The sequence below is a fragment of the Euprymna scolopes genome, chromosome 26, assembly GCF_053919585.1.
Source record: "Euprymna scolopes isolate OS-2025 chromosome 26, ASM5391958v1, whole genome shotgun sequence".
Classification (NCBI taxonomy): domain Eukaryota; kingdom Metazoa; phylum Mollusca; class Cephalopoda; order Sepiida; family Sepiolidae; genus Euprymna; species Euprymna scolopes.
Window position 1 is genome coordinate 1,220,012 of NC_136507.1, and position 16,499 is coordinate 1,236,510.

Consider the following 16,499-nt stretch of genomic DNA (forward strand, 5'->3'; position numbering starts at 1 on the left):
GGAAGTTAATATTCAAAATAAAAACACAAAAGTTATAAATTACATAATTAAAAATTAAACAGAAAAGCAATCTTTATACAATTGGTATAAGTTAAAAAAGAATGTTCAACCTGTGGATCTTCAAGGGTTAACAAGGAGAACAGAGTTTGTAGGGCTGCTTTTCTCACTGATGCAATATTATGCCGCAAAAATGGCCAGAGCCTCGGTGTTAGTTCTGTGAGAGAATAATCAGAGCTAAAAATAAAAAGCAGGAAAAATCAAATTACAATTGTTTTTTCACAAATACATAAAAAAATTCAAATAAGATTTATATATTCAGTCTAAAAGAATTGACATAATTCTATTTCTCTGGAAACTGAAAATGCCATAATAATATTGAAAAATAGTAACAATTTTGAGAAGATTGTCTTGGAAACAAATAAAAGAAATGTAATTCATTTCTTTTTGGTGGTATGGTGGAGGCTACATGAAAGTTGAAATAACATGTAAAAAGCAAGTTTTAATACCTTTGTGTTGAAGCATCATGTCGAGGATAACATAGGAGTTTTGAAAGTAAGGCCATAATGCTATTTGTTGATGCTGTTAGATCGTCTAAATCTAACATAATCTCCCATAAAGTTGCAATAATTCTGGGTATCTGAAACATTAAATTGACAACAATTGTATAAATACAGTGTTATTCTTTTTTAATATGGTTATTGCTGAGTCGTATATCTGAAGCATTACATTAAAAATTAATGTACAACATTAATTTTCTCTTAATAAAAGAAACATTTTTAAAGCTAATAAAATATTATAAGTTGCTTTCAAGTGGTGAGAGAGGTTTTCTATTTTAGGAAATAAACACACTTGCTCTAACACATTTTCTCTTATCATGACTTGTAGCCTTGAGGACACACAAATATATTCATCAGATCTCAGTATTCATCCATAGTCACACCTAACAATAACAGAAGAGAGAATATTACTAATAGAGAAAGAATCAAAACGTCTTTAAAGTGGAACACTAATTCCATCTGGTTTCTTTCCATATGACCTATTTAGACGAACAAGTTCTAAAATGGGAGGAAAGCCATCAACATTCAAAACTAGTTAAATAATGTCTGTTGAATAATTGTTGAATGGTTTGGTAGGTGCCCAACCCTGAAGCGATAAGACAACGTGAAAGCCAAATTTGTCAACAGCATGTTCACAGCAACATTTATGTTATTAGTAACTCTTGAATGTTCCCAGAAAAGATGTGCTAGTTTGCGGTGAGTTCTTATCTATTAAAACGCTTCCTCTGTTGAAGAAAAGGTTGTATGAATGTAGCAATATGAGGCTTAACAACAGCAGATAAACAAATAAGACAATGTTGATCATGTTGTTACATGATAAGAGACAATGTTGTCATGCAGTTAGAGAAGCAGAAGTAGGAGTGTCATATGTATTCTGTACTGCAATCACTAAAGCAAAACACATTTTTAAAAAAAGAGGGGAAGAGGAAAGAAAAATAAAGTGGAGAGTCAGCTGACTGGTTTTGTCCCTACTTTATCAAAGTTGTATAAAGGGATTTAAAAAGGAAAAATCAAAAATATGTACTTTATTAAAATAAAGTTACATTGCGTAACATAAAAAAATAAACAGGGAAGTGATTAAAATAAAGCAAGATCCTAGAGGTTAATCACACTCAAACCTAAGAGACATTCCCTCTGTTTTGTTGTGAAAGCATCCTCAACCAAACGCGAATAGTCTCCAAGATCTTTAGATGGAATGTGGAGTGAGCACGACTCAGCATTGAAAAAAGTTTGTGCTGAAGTTCGCTGCACATGATGGGTTCTTAATGAGATGTTCAGTTATTGAAGACCTGTATGTATTGGTAAGTATGTCCGTTGTTCGGTATGTCCTATTTCTGATTTTGCGGTATATATATATATATATATATATATATATATGGTTATATCTCAGCTTAATAATAGTTATAATGAGCACCACATCTGAAGTTGCTAAAATATAAAAACATGATAGTGTGGAATAGTGAAAAATATTTCTTACTATTAGATTGTCCCAAAAATTTGTGAACACTTGCAAAAAATTGAAATTTTACTTGCCAAGTAACAAATAAAAAAAAAAAAAAAAAAAAAAAAAGAAGAAAATATTTAATGCTCAAAACAAAGACCATAATTTTCCAAAACTTTCTGCCACTGATCTGTGAGCTATAAGATCTGGACGAAGTACTATTCAGCCACCTTCTGAATCAAAGAATTCTTAACACAGTTTCTCAACTTCATCAAACGAGTCGAATCTGCAGCCCTCTAGAAAGTGTTGCATTGAGCAGAAAAGGCTGTAATCTGAGGGAGGACTGTTAGCTGAATGTGGCAAAACCTCAACACTGTCCAGCTTTTCAAACTTGTCTTCCTGGCAGTGTGTGGCTTGGCATTGTTCTGCTGTATTAAAGCGTGTTTTTGGTTGACCGGAGCCGGTTACTTTTGCTTCAACTTTTCATAGACCTGCTCCAGTTGCTTACAGTAAAGTTTGGCACTGATGGCACAAGCATTCAGAAGTAACTAAAAATGCACGATTCCTTCAAAGTTCCATCAAATGTACAACATGACTTTCTTGCCGAATTGATCTTGTTTTGGAACCGAGGATGTCTCTTGCCATTTCTGAACCCGTTGCTTGTTTCGATTGTGGTGGACCAGCTAGACTCATTTATCCAATGTCATTGTGATATTTAAAAAATGCTCGTCAAATGGATTGCTGAGCAATTGATGGCAAATTTCAACCCATGAACAAAATTAAGTTGTTTCAAGTGTTGATGAACTGTTGAGTTGACAACTCCCAAGTTCATCAGCTAATTCTCGAGTGCTTGATGAAGGCGCAATGTTCAACCCAGTTTGCAAGTCTTCATCATCCAATTTTTTGTCCTGAACAAAGCTTATCTTCAAGACACATGTCGCCAGAACAGAAATGCTTCTACCAGTTTGAGATCGCTGCATATGGAATTGTTCCTTCAGCTTTGGCAGCACAAATTTCTTCTGCGGTTTTCCTGGTTGAAAGATCTTACTTCCAGTAGTAACAAATCAGAACTCGCAGCTCAATTTTATCAATTATCATCTGGAATAGAAAGATGAAAATCAGTATAACAATACAAATGCACAAAATTGCATAAAACTTAAATTTTTCGCAAGTGTTTACAAACTTTTGGGACAACCTTATATAATTGAGTGAGTTCTACCATTTGCCTTACATAGTGTAGTGAGATTTAGGGAAAAAGAGATCACATGATTTTGATTGTCTATCACTGTATAATCTAGTTATGAAAAGAAGTAGCCTCCTTTATGTCTCAGCTATGGTTGCAGATGTAAAGTATTTAAGGTGAACTGGTTGAGGTTTAAGGCAGGTTTAACGAGTGAAATTGATAGAACAAATAATGTGTAGAAATTTTATTTTCCTTTTTCTCTATTTACCTCCCTTTCCTTTTTTCCCCGCTATTAGTGTCTTTCTATTCTCTCCATTCCCTTCCTTTCCCCCCTCTAATTGGTGTATTTTCTTCTCTCTTTCTCCCCCTCTCTTGGTGTATCTAGTGCTACTACTTTTTGCTGTGTCACGCGGGATTTGATTAGCTAAAATATTGAGCGCGCCATTTTAAAAGAGTGAAACCTTTAAAAAAGGACAAAAGGATTAATTTGACCCCAAAAATTGAATGTCCTAAATTCCACAATAAGGACTTGGAATCTTCTTGAACTTTCATAGGGAGTTCTTGAATTGTGTTTCTAATTTGGATAATGACGCGTTGAAGCTGGTGGTATTAAAAAAAAACACTTATCGGGTTACGTGTTCCAACTGATAAAGCATCTTTCTGTTTCGGATGAGAATAATTCTGTGGCTATAGATCTACTATGTAAAGAATTTCTAGATGAAAACTGTATAGTAGAGTCTATCTTCTCTTCCTGGTTAGACGTGGAATGTCTATACTGCAGTTCTGCAGTGAATAAATACTTGAATGATGTGAAAACTCAAGTACACGAGTTGAAAAATTCTTTTAAAATAGATTTCCTAGAGGATGGTTCCCCAGGGAATCGCTTGTTGAGCTTTATAATATTCAACAAGCTCCCTGCCTCGTTTAAAGCAGAGTCGATTCATAAATTGGATAATAATTATCCCTCCCTTGTACAAATTTTGGTCAACAGCACCGATATCCTTAGAACCTTGGAGTTTTGCAGGAACGACTCGAGAAATCGTAAGGTAGTGAATTATGGAAGAAAATCTTTTCCTAAAATAAGAAGCCCTCTACCTTGATTGATTGATTGATTGATTGGTTTTACGGCATATCAACCTATGTGGTCATTTAATGCCGGAGTCCTTTTTTTTTTTTTTTACTTTTTTTATTGGGAGGGGGGGGGGAATGACTTTTTCAGCCTTTCCTCCCTTTTTTTATAAAATTGAACTAAGAAATTAAATGTTGTATTTATACATGGATGTGTATATTTGGGTGACTTTAAATTTCCTTAAATTTTCTTATATAAATTTACTTTCCTTAGGTATGCTAGAATATTTGCTGAGTTGACCTTTTCAAAAAGGTCTTCCATATTGCTTTCTGTATAATATAATTTTCTAGTTGGGGCAAGGTCATCACACCCAACTAGGATATGTTTTACTGTGAGTGTCTCCTGGCATGGGATGCACTCTGGCACCGATTCTCCATTTAGTATATAAGAATGAGTAAAGTTGGTGTGCCCTATGCGCAGCCGAGTCAGTATCACATCTTCTCGGCGTGATCTCTTGATGTCCGGACATCGTTCCTTAAGTTCAGGTTTGATTGAGTATAATTTATTGCCCTCTTGCTGACTCCACCGCAGTTGCCATTTTTCCTGTATGTATGCTTTTATCTGGGGTCTAAGATCAGTATGCGGAATCTTAAAATTGTCAGTTGGAAGGTGAGAAGATCTTTTTGCAGCTATATCTGCCCTGTCATTGCCTTTGATCCCCACATGGCTGGGGATCCAGACAAGAATAATGTTTTTAGTAGTTGAAAGGATATTGATTTTTTCTATTAATTTTGTTGTTAGTGGATTTTCTTGTTTTTGATTTTGTATAGATAATAGGACTGATAGAGAATCTGTGAGAATGATGAAGTTTTTGGTGGTTTCCTCTGAAATTATGTTGAGTGCTAGATCGATAGCTATAGTCTCTGCAGTGAATATAGATGCTTCATTTTGAAGATTTCTCTTCATTGTGGTTTTATGGTACGTTGCTGCACATCCAGTGTGATTGTTGCTTTTAGACCCGTCTGTGTAGATAAAGGTGTAGTCTGAATATTGTAATTTTAAATGTTGAAGTTCGTCGTGGTATTCAATAGGGTTTGTGGTAGATTTGGACTTTTTGTTTAGGTTGAGTTTTATTTCAACTTGTTTCATGGTCCATGGGGGTGTTTTAGGCAGTATGAAGTTGTGAATGCTGGAGATTGGAATTTTCGATTCTTCAATGCTTTCCTTCATTCGGAGCCCGAACGTTTTGATAGTTTTTCTTCTCATGTTAAAGAGTTCTTCATATTTAGGATAGAAGGTACATTGGTATGCAGGGTTGTTTGGGCAAGACTTCAGTTTCAGTAAATATTGAAGGGCTAACTTTTCTCGCCTTAGATCTAGTGGGGGTTCGTGTGCTTCCGTGTATAGACTGTTCACGGGGGAAGTTCTGTATGCTCCTAGGGCCAATCTTAGGCCAGTATGGTGAATAGGGTCTAGGCTTTTTATATATGATGTTCGGGTTGATCCATATATGAAACAACCGTAGTCTAGCTTTGAGCGGACTAGTGCTCTGTAAAATTTAAGGAGTGTTTCTCTGTCTGCATCCCAATCGGTATGTGCTACCACTCTCAAAAGATTTACAGCTTTGTTACATTTTTTTTTCAGATAGTTTATGTGTGGGATGAATGTTAACTTTTTGTCAAATAAAATCCCTAAGAATTTGTACTGGTCAGTAACGGGTATGGGCGTTCCTTCCATGGTTAGGACAGGATCATTATGCATGTTCTTTAGTTTGCAGAAATGCATGCATTTCGTTTTTCTTTTGGAGAATCTAAATCCATTCTCTTCCGTCCATCTCATTACTTTGTTTAAGCACAATTGAAGCTTCCTTTCTATTATAGATATATATCTAGATCTACAGCATATTAGGAAGTCATCCACATATAGGGAGCAATCTACCCCAGGGTTAAGGTTTTTTACAATGTTGTTAATTCGGATACTGAACAGGGTCACTGACAGTATACTCCCTTGAGGTACTCCATTCTCTTGTTCTTTCAAGTCCGAGAGAGCTGTGCCAACCTTTATTCTGAACCGTCTATTTTTTAAAAAATTTTCAATAAAAATTGGCATTCTGCCTTTTAGTCCAAGCGCCTTCAGATCCCTTGTAACACCGTACTTCCACACAGTATTGTAGGCTTTTTCCATGTCAAAAAACACTGCTGTTAAATGTTTCTTCCTTACAAAGGCTTCTCTGATGAAGGTTTCAAGTCTGACTATGTGGTCTATTGAACTTCGGTTTTTCCTGAATCCTGTTTGAAATTCTGTAATAAGATTCTCTGTTTCCAGGAACCAGATTAGTCTTTTGTTTATAATCCTTTCCATGGTCTTACAAATGCAGCTTGTTAGAGCTATTGGCCTGAAATTCAATGGATCTGAGACGTTACTTGATTGGGATTGGATGTTTGAGTTTTCAGATTTGGGGATTGGTATTATTGTGGCCTCTTTCCAGGTCTCGGGTACGTTTCCACTGGACCATATAATATTGAAAATTTCAAGTAGGTATTTCATTGAGGTTTCTGGAAGTTTTTTGAGGATTTCATATGGAATTTCATCGGGCCCTGTGGCTGTGTCATGGGATTTGGTTAGCGATTCTTTTAATTCAGGCAAGGTAAGAGGTTGGTTGTATTTTTCAGTATTTTGTGATTTAAATAAAATTTTCTTTTTCTCTTCCTTTTCTCTAATCTTTTTGAATTTCTCTGTTTGTCTGTCACATGATGAAATTTTTGATAAATTATCTGCCAGGTTATTGGAAATGTCTTTTTGATCGGTGTATATTTTGTTGCCTTTAGAGATGTGGGATATTGGTGTACTACTACACTTTCCTTCTATTTTCCTCATCATGTTCCAAACTGTTTTCCCCTTGGTATTCACATTAATTTTGGATATATAATTTCTCCAGGTTGTTCTTTTGGATTCCTTTATGATTCGTCTGGCTTTTGCTCTGTTGTTTTTGAAGAAATCCAGATTTTCGCTTGTTGGATACTTTTCGAATTTTCTCAAGGCAGCTCGTCGAGCTCTGATGGCTTTTCTGCATTCTTTTGTGAACCAAGGTTTGTTGTGATTGTTGGTTTTGGTTGTTTTCGGTATGGTATTATTTGCTATGTTTGTGAGTGTTTTAATGAAGTAGTTCAAATGGTCATCTTCATCATTCTTTTCGATAATTAATTGGTTTTTGCACTGTTCCTGGAAGTCTTCCCAATCCGCTTTATGTAGGTTCCATTTGGGTGTTTTTTGTTCAGTGCTAGTACTTAGACTTTCCAGGATGATTGGGAAATGATCACTCCCACAGGTGTCATTGTGTACTTTCCAGTCATAGTCCATATATATGGAAGGATCACATAAGGTAAGGTCAATGGCGGTGAAAGTACCTGTTGCTGGGTACATATAGGTGTAGTTTTGATTATTAAGGAGGCATAGATTATTTTTATTTATTATGTTTTCTATTTCTTTTCCTTTTTTATTTGTTTCTTTACTTCCCCATATTACATTGTGACTGTTGAGATCTCCTAGTAGAAAAAAGGGTTTAGGGAGTTGTTTTATTAATTGAGTTATCTCAGTTTCGTTGATTGTATCTTTTGGAGGGATGTAGATTGAGCAAAGTGTTATAGTTCTATGTAGAGTCACTGAAACTGCAATTGCTTGCAAGTTTGTGTTTATATTTATTTGTCTTTGAGGGACTTCATTCTTCACAAGTATTGATGTGCCTCCAGAAGCTCTGTCCGTATCTTTATTTATGTAGTTGTAAGATGTGTAGTGTTTTATGTTGATGGTATTATTTTCTTTCAGAAAGGTCTCCTGTAGACAGACAAGTGCTGGACTCATATTTGTTATTAATAATGTGAGTTCATTTTGGTTTGCTTTTATCCCTCTGATATTCCATTGTAATATTTTGTTCATCATTTGGAATTGTGTTCAACTTCCATCGTCTCCAATCCCTCAAATCTATTTTCTGTCGGAGTCCCTGTTCGAGATATAGATCGGGATCTTTCTTTTCCTGTTTTTGTTTGTTTTTTTTTGTTTGTCTGGGGGGGATTTTTGATTCTTTTCTGGCTTGTGATGTGTTTGATGGTTGTTCAGTTGTTTTTGTAGAAATGGTTTGTGGTTTTGTTTCTTTTTGTGGTTCAGTAGTGTCTTTACTTAATATTATCCTTGGATTGGTTGCAGACATTGCACTATTCATTTTCCTCATTTCTTCTAATAGTTCTTTCATTTCCTTTATTAGTTTGCTTAGGACATCAATTTTCTTGTCAGTTGTATCCGTTACATGTATATGACCATTTTGATTGTTGATTGGATTAGTTTTTTTTGTTGCATCTGCATATGTTTTAGTTTCGATGATTTTCCTGGCCTCTGGGTAGGATATATTCTTTATATGTTTTAGTTTGGTCACTTCTTTTTCTCTTTTCCATATTTCGCAATATCTAGAGCCAGCGCCATGGTTTCCCAGGCAGTTGGCACACTTGAAATCTTTTCTGCAGTCAATGTGTGGGCCACTTTCTCCACATCTTCCACACACTGGTAATCGTGTGCACCGATCTTGATGGTGTCCAAACTTCTGGCACTTGAAGCATTGGAGGGGGTTTGGAATATAAATTTCTACATTTATTTTCATATATCCGACTTTCACTTCTTTGGGTATGGTGAGCGAATCAAAAGTTAGTATATATGTATTGGTATCGATTTTCTCACTGTTTTTTTTAATTTGAACTCTGCGAACATCTAACACATTCTGTTTCTGTAAGTTTGTCCTGATTTCCTCCAAGGGACAAAGTGCAAGTTCGTGGCTTTTCACTACTCCTTTGCAGGTATTTAGGGTTGGATGTCTGTAGCATTTGACTTTGATGTTTTCAAATAATTTTAGTTTCAATATTTCTTTAGTTTGTTCTTTGTTATGGGTTTCTATTAGTAGGCTGCCGTTAAATTGTTTTTTAATAGACTTTGGTTTTAGAGTTTTAAGATTTTTTTCAATTTTAAAAGGTGATAGTTTGCTCAAAGGAGTTTCCTCCATTGATTCTATTACTACGAATGTTGAGTTCCTTGGTTTTATCGTCTCTTCGTCAGAGCTACTGATGTCAGAGACATCAGAGTGGGTTCTCTTTGGGTGGTTGGGTGGTTTTTGGGAGGAATAAGCCATATATTTTGTTTTCTTTTTTCGTCATCTTTGTTCCCCACCCACCTCGGAGTCCTATTTGGGAAGAGCCTGGGGGGAAACCCATTCGCCCAGCCTCTACAGGGATGCAATGATGATATAACCGACTTTGGTGGTATCATAATGATTATCTGTTCTCTCTTGATATTGCTATGGGATCTGTAGCAATCCTGAGGGGTTTACAGCCTCGTCATCGATATTCACACCTAATCGATTGACCTTCAGCCACCGCTTTCCATCATATATTAGGGAGTAGGGTTATTTGTGGGAGAGGGGGGATGTGTTGTATTAGTAGTGAGTTTTTGGAATGGGCAATATATGGTGGGGCTTGGCATGACTGGCCGATTGGTCGGATCGGGCCTCTCCGACCGCCCGTCTAATCGAAGTAAGGGCCAAAGTAATGTGTTGCGGTGCCTAAACTTCTATGTATCCTGGTTTAGGTTCGCTCAATCACCAGGATCACGTCCTAAGACTTTACGGGTAGCAACCCACGGCTAACTGGTTGCCCCATTGAGGGATTTTTACCCTCTGCAGGGGGGCAGTCGGTTTGTTCTCATGCCCTACCGACAGGGCAAAAAAAAAAAAAAATAAATAAATAAATAGATAATTTAATAGAATATATTTGTTTTCTTTTTCTTTCTTTTTTTGTTGTTTCTTTTCCTTTTTAAAATCTGTTTCTATTTAACCCATAGTTGGGACCCTAACAGATACTACCACTCCGGGTCAGGGTGGACCTGGGAGCAATGGCAATTAAGAGGTGGCTCCACACTCCCCAAGCCCGTAAGCCGGACCTCACCATCGGATGTAGTTTAAGGTCATATCCAGGACCGGGAGTAAGGTAGGAAAAAATAAAATAAAAAGGGGGGGGGGAAATAGGCTGTTGTTTTTGTTTTTGGTTTTGCAGAACATAATTAAGTTTTACAAAAAAGATCAGAAAACAAAAAAAACGTCAATGTAGGTGTATTTCGTCTCAGGAAGCCACAGGGTAGCCTGATCTGGTAGCACCAGCCCTCTACCTTGGAAAATTTTCACGTTAATGCATCTAAAATTAAATATGGTTGTTGTTTTTGTCGATTTAATAATCACAGGGTTTATATGTGCAAATCATATCCGATCTATGTCGACAAGATAAAAAGATGTAGAGAATTGAAAATTTGTTCTAGATGTACTAGTAATCTACATATGGATAATGTATGTCCTCTAAAAGAGAAGAAATCCGAGTTGTGCTGGTCATGTAATGGGCCTGGGCATGTTAGTATTATGTGTCCTGGATCGATTAAACCAATTGTCTCTTCTAACGCTAGCTGGTCGACTAACGGTTCTTCTCTGTTACCTGTAGTTAACATTTCAGCAAATTTGTATGGCAAAGAAGTTACATTTAATTGCCTATTAAATACAGGTAGTGAAAAGTCTTACTTGTGTAGAAAATTGTTAGATGAGTTTTTTAATGAGTTACTCCCATTGAAAAATCATAAATTCAATGTTAAGACATTTCTAGGTAATGAGACAAAAAACTTTAAGGAGATAGTTCTATACATCAATTTTCCGGATAAATCAAGATCTGTGCCTTTTTTGATAGGCGAGCATCTGGATCTGTCCTTTCAGATTGAACGACTGTAAAGTGATCGCTGACTTAAAGGATCACAATGTAAAAGTTAGCCACAGATTTTTCGAATATCAGAGATAACATTCTTCCTGTGCATGATCTGGTATTGATATCGAAATATATGGGAGCCATGCAGATAATCAAATTTAGAGACAAATCTGCATTTGAGTTGTCTTAAGGAATAGTCTTGTTCGGGGACATTAATAACTTTAAACCCTCTCGGTCTGTGCAGGAACAGGCCGAGCTGAATTATAATCGTATTGTGGGAGAATTTTCTTTTTGCGACATCACACACGTTTACTTTGTTATGGATACGAAATCTGAATATTTCGACCCTTTGTACTGCTTTGACGAATCTGCAGTTGAAAAACCGTTGATAAAATGTTTAGCTTGGAACCTTTTTAGGTATAATCGACGAAGTGACTAGCGATTACGATAAGGCGAAAATCGAGATATTTCGTTCTTCTATCAAATACTCGAATAACTGTTATTATGCCTTGGAATTTGGACAAACTTAACTTAGTTCCTTCTAATTATCACGTGTCCTTGGCTGTTTTAGATAGGGTTGTGAAAAAGTTATCAGATAGAGAATTGTACACGGATTATTGCCAAGAGTTCTTAAAACAAGAAAAAAAAGGTATAATAGAGAGGATCAACATATCCCCAGTGGACTTTAACAAGTACACATGGATACCGCATCGTCCGGTATTTAAAAAGGAGCTACAAAACACTATCGGTAAGGAGAGGAATTTCTTACAACAAACCAAAGTAGAAGAGATACCTCAGTTGGTATCGAAATTCAATTTGTTTTTAGATGAAAAGGGTTTAATACGGTGTCGTGGTCGAATCGCTAGTTCTGACTACTTTTCTATTGACGTGAAATACCCTATTTTGTTACCAAAATCATGTCATATTACGGATTTGATAATTATGGATTGCCATATTAACTGTAAACACTTGGGTATTGTTGCAACTCTTAGTAAATTGTGTACTGCTCGGTTTTGGATGCCCAAAGCTAGACAGGCAATTAAAACTGTCCTGGCTAGTTGTGCCTTGTGTAAAAGGTATAATGCCTTGTCTTTTAGATATCCGAAGGTAACTAATTTACTTAAACATAGGGTAAATCTTGTTAGACCTTTCCTGCACGGGGATAGATTTTACTGGTCATTTGTGGGTTGTAGACAATAGTGAAGTTTAGAAAATGTATATCTTAATCTTCACAATCCATCTGGAATTAGTACCTGATATGTCTACCCATTCAGTAGTGTTGGCTTTCTTAAGATTTTTTAATCAGTTTGGTGTTCACTCAGGTAACGCCTTGTCCTTCGTCACCGGTTGCAACTTGAAGGTGTTTGTGTCTAATGAGTTTAAGGGAAGTAACAATACTTGTAGCATAAAACACCTTACTATTCCCATGTATTCAGCTTGGTTTGGAGCAGTATGGGAAAGGTTGATTAAGACAGTTAAAAATTGTTTGTTTAAGGTCATAGGACGTAATAAGTTGGATTGTTTCCAACTATTGACGGTACTATCTGACTTAGTGAAATTCATAAACAAAATACCATTAACCTATTGTTGCTCTGACGATTCCAGTTTGGAAGTGATCACCCCTAGTACGTTCATTTGTCCCTTCAATGGAAATACAGTGTTTTGGAATCTCGAAGAACTCTTTGCTGCGAGTCCTCCTAATCGCAATGATCTAATAGAAAGTTTAAAGGGTAGAGATTCCTTGTTGGAAAAGTTTAAATTGTTATGGTACGAAGAGTACTTATTAAGTTTAATGGAATTGTCAAAAGACTTGTATCAATCCAATTTTGAAAATAAGATCAGGATGGATGATGTTGTATTAATAAAATTTTTTACTAAACCTAGACCTTAGTGGTCCTTAGGAAGGGTAGTAAAGCTCAACTATGGGAGCGATGGAATGGTTCGTTCTGTACAGGTTAAGAAAGGAGATGGATTCTAGGAACATTCTATCAAACATATGTACCCCTTGGAGCTCACTATTTCACATTCATACCAAGTACCATCTCTTAATTCTAGCGATAATGTAGGTGAAGATGAGATTCATAGCGAATCTCAGTCAAAACCTGTTCGAGCATGAAGATCTGTTAAAGACAGATATCCTGATTTCGTTTGGTATTAATTACATTGTTTGGAGTTTCCTTTTTCTCTTTTTTAATTAGGAGAGTGTAGAAATTTTATTTTCCTTTTTCTCTATTTATCTACCCTTCCTTTTTTCCCCAGCTATTAGTGTCTTTCTACTCTCTCCATTTCCTCCCTTTCCTCCCTCTAATTGGTGTATTTTCTTCTCTCTTTCTCCCCTTCTTTTCTCCCCCTCTCTCGGTGTATCTGGTGCTACTACTTCTTGCCGTGTTACGCGGGATTCGATTGGCTAAAACATTGAGCGTGCCATTTTAAAAAGAATGAAACCAGCAGAAGCTAGGGAAGAAAAAACAAAAAAAAAGAACACCAGAGACTGGCAGGATACTAAAAGCACCAGAGCGGTGTTGGAACTAAAAAACACCAGAGTGGTGTTAGACTTTGAAAGCACCAGAGCGGTGTTGCAACGAACTGAAAGAAGCAGAGCAGTTTTGCGACCTTTGAATTACACCAGAGCAGTGTTGCGACGTTTGAAATACAAGAAGAAAGTAATATTAACCATCGAAATTATTAAACTTACCAAACAAATCCTGAACAGAATTGAAATCAGATAAACTTATAAATTCGAGAAACAACCAAAACAAAGTTCCTATGATAACAGTTGGAATTACTATTTTATTTGATAAAATAGTATCTATACGTTATTTCCGGATGAATATTAATTCGATGTTAAATAACCCAAGAAAGGGTTGATATGCCGTGAAAAAAAGCAAAGTAAAAGAAATAAATTTTGGTAACGATTTATTTCTAGTGGTGAGAAGTCAGATAAACTCAATTGGAAACTGTTAATGATTTATGCATCTCAATTCTGCATTGAATAACACAAAAAAAGGTTAAGAAGTGTTGACGTGTTCCAACTGCACCAAATGTTTTTGTAAAAGTATAATTGTTAAAAGAATTCTTAAGAACCGCCAGAGGGACTGATTTGGCAGCCCAGTCGAATTATACATTTCCTTTTCTATCATTCTTTCCTTGTCTATTTTTCTTTTTGATAAAATTTTATATCAGTTTACATTGGTTTCTTTATTTTTTATTAAATTTCTTTTAGAACTCTTAGTCTCGTGCAACGGGATAAAATTCGTTGAACGTAACAATAAAATTTCCGTTACATGAAGGTAAAATGACTCAAGTTTGATAAATCTCAAATAATGAAACTACTGAGTATTTTTCCCAAAACAGTAATCTTGCAACTAAATATCATCAGCATACTGTACACAAAGAATAACTAAGGTAACAACTTAATTTTTTTTATTATTGCGACACAATGGAATGCTGAGGTGCTCCTTTTTTGTACAACTTTGGGTCAAACAGGACTAAAAATCAAAAATCAAAAAATCTTTACCCTTGCTACTAATAAAAGGGAAATGTGTTATGTAGCAGGGAAATTTCACTCCCCTTCTATCCCAGGTCTACCTGTTGCTTACAGAGACTTCAGTGACTGAATGATGTCGTTATCAAAACAAAGTAAGCTTTGCATCGTCTGAAGAAATTAGAGAAAATTAAAATTTTGTAAGGTATAGGAATGTGTTCATTTCAATGCAGTAACGATAGATAAGATTGTCAGCAGACAAAATGGAATATTGTTTTTCATTAATTTTATCTGAGTTGAACAAAAGTGACTTATCTAGTTGAGCATTTCTATCAGCAGAAAATCAAAAGAAATGTTTTTAGATTGTTTTTGATAACTGTCACTAATGAAGACCTGTTCTCGCTTTTCATGTTCATTAGTATTCCTACGCTTGCAAACAGGTGTATCCACTCTTCCTGTTGATTAAATTCCAGGGCTACGTCAATTATTCTTAATAGGGTGTCTGTAGCTCATATTTAAATAGCTTTCATGATTTTCCACACTTAAATTTTTTTGTAGATGAGAGATTATGAGAATCTGGTCAGTATGAATGACCCATGATTGTGAATCTACCTGGTGTGGCTTGGATCTGGAACCAAGAACTTCCTGCTGCGTAATTGTCAATAATGACGAAGTAGACAGACATTTCCATATAGTCAGAATAGATGATGCGTGGCCAATTAAACTGATACAAGAAAGATGAATATATTTAATGCAGACTGAAACAAGTATATCCAAAAGTATGTCTAATCTGATATAAATTGTTAATATTTATAAAAAAAGAAGCATTAAATAGCTTCTTTCTTTCTATGTCATGTATTAAATTAAAAAATAAAATTATTTAAAGAAACAAATCTTTTTAAAAAAAAATAAAAATGATTATGTATTAATTATATATAATTCTCTTTTTAATTTGAAACATTTTAGAGGGGAGAGAAAAACGTCTTATCTCAAAAAATTTGGAATGTTATTTTATTTACAACTTCAGCTTTCATTATTTTACAGGTATAACGAATAGTTATGGCCAATGAAGAAGACTTCATGTAGACCAGACAATCTTGAGGCACAACTTTCATAATGCACTTGTTGCAGAAGTCTGATTTGCATTTTTAATCAATACTTATTCATAAATTAAACGCAATGTGGTGAATGAAAATGTCATAATGTTAAAACAAATGTTAACGACCTCAGTTGGTTGAAGCTTGACGAGTTCATCACAAACTGGAACTAAAGCTGTGGCAGCAACGGCTCTTACATCATCATCAATATCTTGAAGGCCATCAAATATGGAAGGTAAAACATTTGGCAATAACTCTTCTGTCATATTCTGCAAAGAAAAATCAAGATTGGTAAATCAAACAATCTATGAGTTTGTATTATTTGTATTATTTGGACTACTGTTCTATCGTATTATTTGCACAGCATTTTGACTAATGTAACATCCGACCTTGTTAAACTGAAGAATCTGCACGAAACCTTATTCACTCCATTGGAGCAACTCACTCCATCAACCATGACTGAATAGAAGTCATTTGCAATTGTATTCTTAATATTGCCTACACCAAGGATTGAGCCTTCAACCTCCAGAAGAGTATAACTTAGAACTTAATTTTACCTTGTATTTCATCTTTTATGCTGTAGGGACCCTGCTAATAATTATAGTATTAATTTTGAGATCCTTAAATTTATTCATGTTTCTCGATGTACAATCTTACATTATCTTAGTTTGTGATAAATAGAAAAATTGTCAACCACCTAAACTAAAATAATCTATTTAGTGACATGCAATATGGTTTCTGTTCGAGGAGATCAATAGCTGATGTGCTTCATTCATTCATTGACATCTATGCAGACGATTTTACCATTTATGGCAACACTTCAACAACTGACAAAGATCAGGATTTTGCTGATTCTCTTTCCTCCGATCTGGAGCATGTAGTAAAC

General features: G+C 35.5%; 1 protein-coding gene across 1 annotated transcript in view; it reads right to left on the minus strand.

Moving 5' to 3' along the window:
* The window catches only part of LOC145247883 (TATA-binding protein-associated factor 172-like), a 303,920-nt gene extending 287,787 nt beyond the window's left edge, over positions 1–16,133 (minus strand). Inside the window, exons 1-3 of the mRNA XM_080109494.1 lie at positions 15,742–16,133; positions 507–637; positions 111–234 (exon numbers count right to left, since the gene is read on the minus strand). Coding sequence (XP_079965620.1) covers positions 111–234; positions 507–637; positions 15,742–15,879 — 393 coding nt within the window. The 5' untranslated portion in view covers positions 15,880–16,133. The remainder of the gene's footprint in view (positions 1–110; positions 235–506; positions 638–15,741) is intronic.
* Between the last annotated feature and the right edge of the window lie 366 nt (positions 16,134–16,499).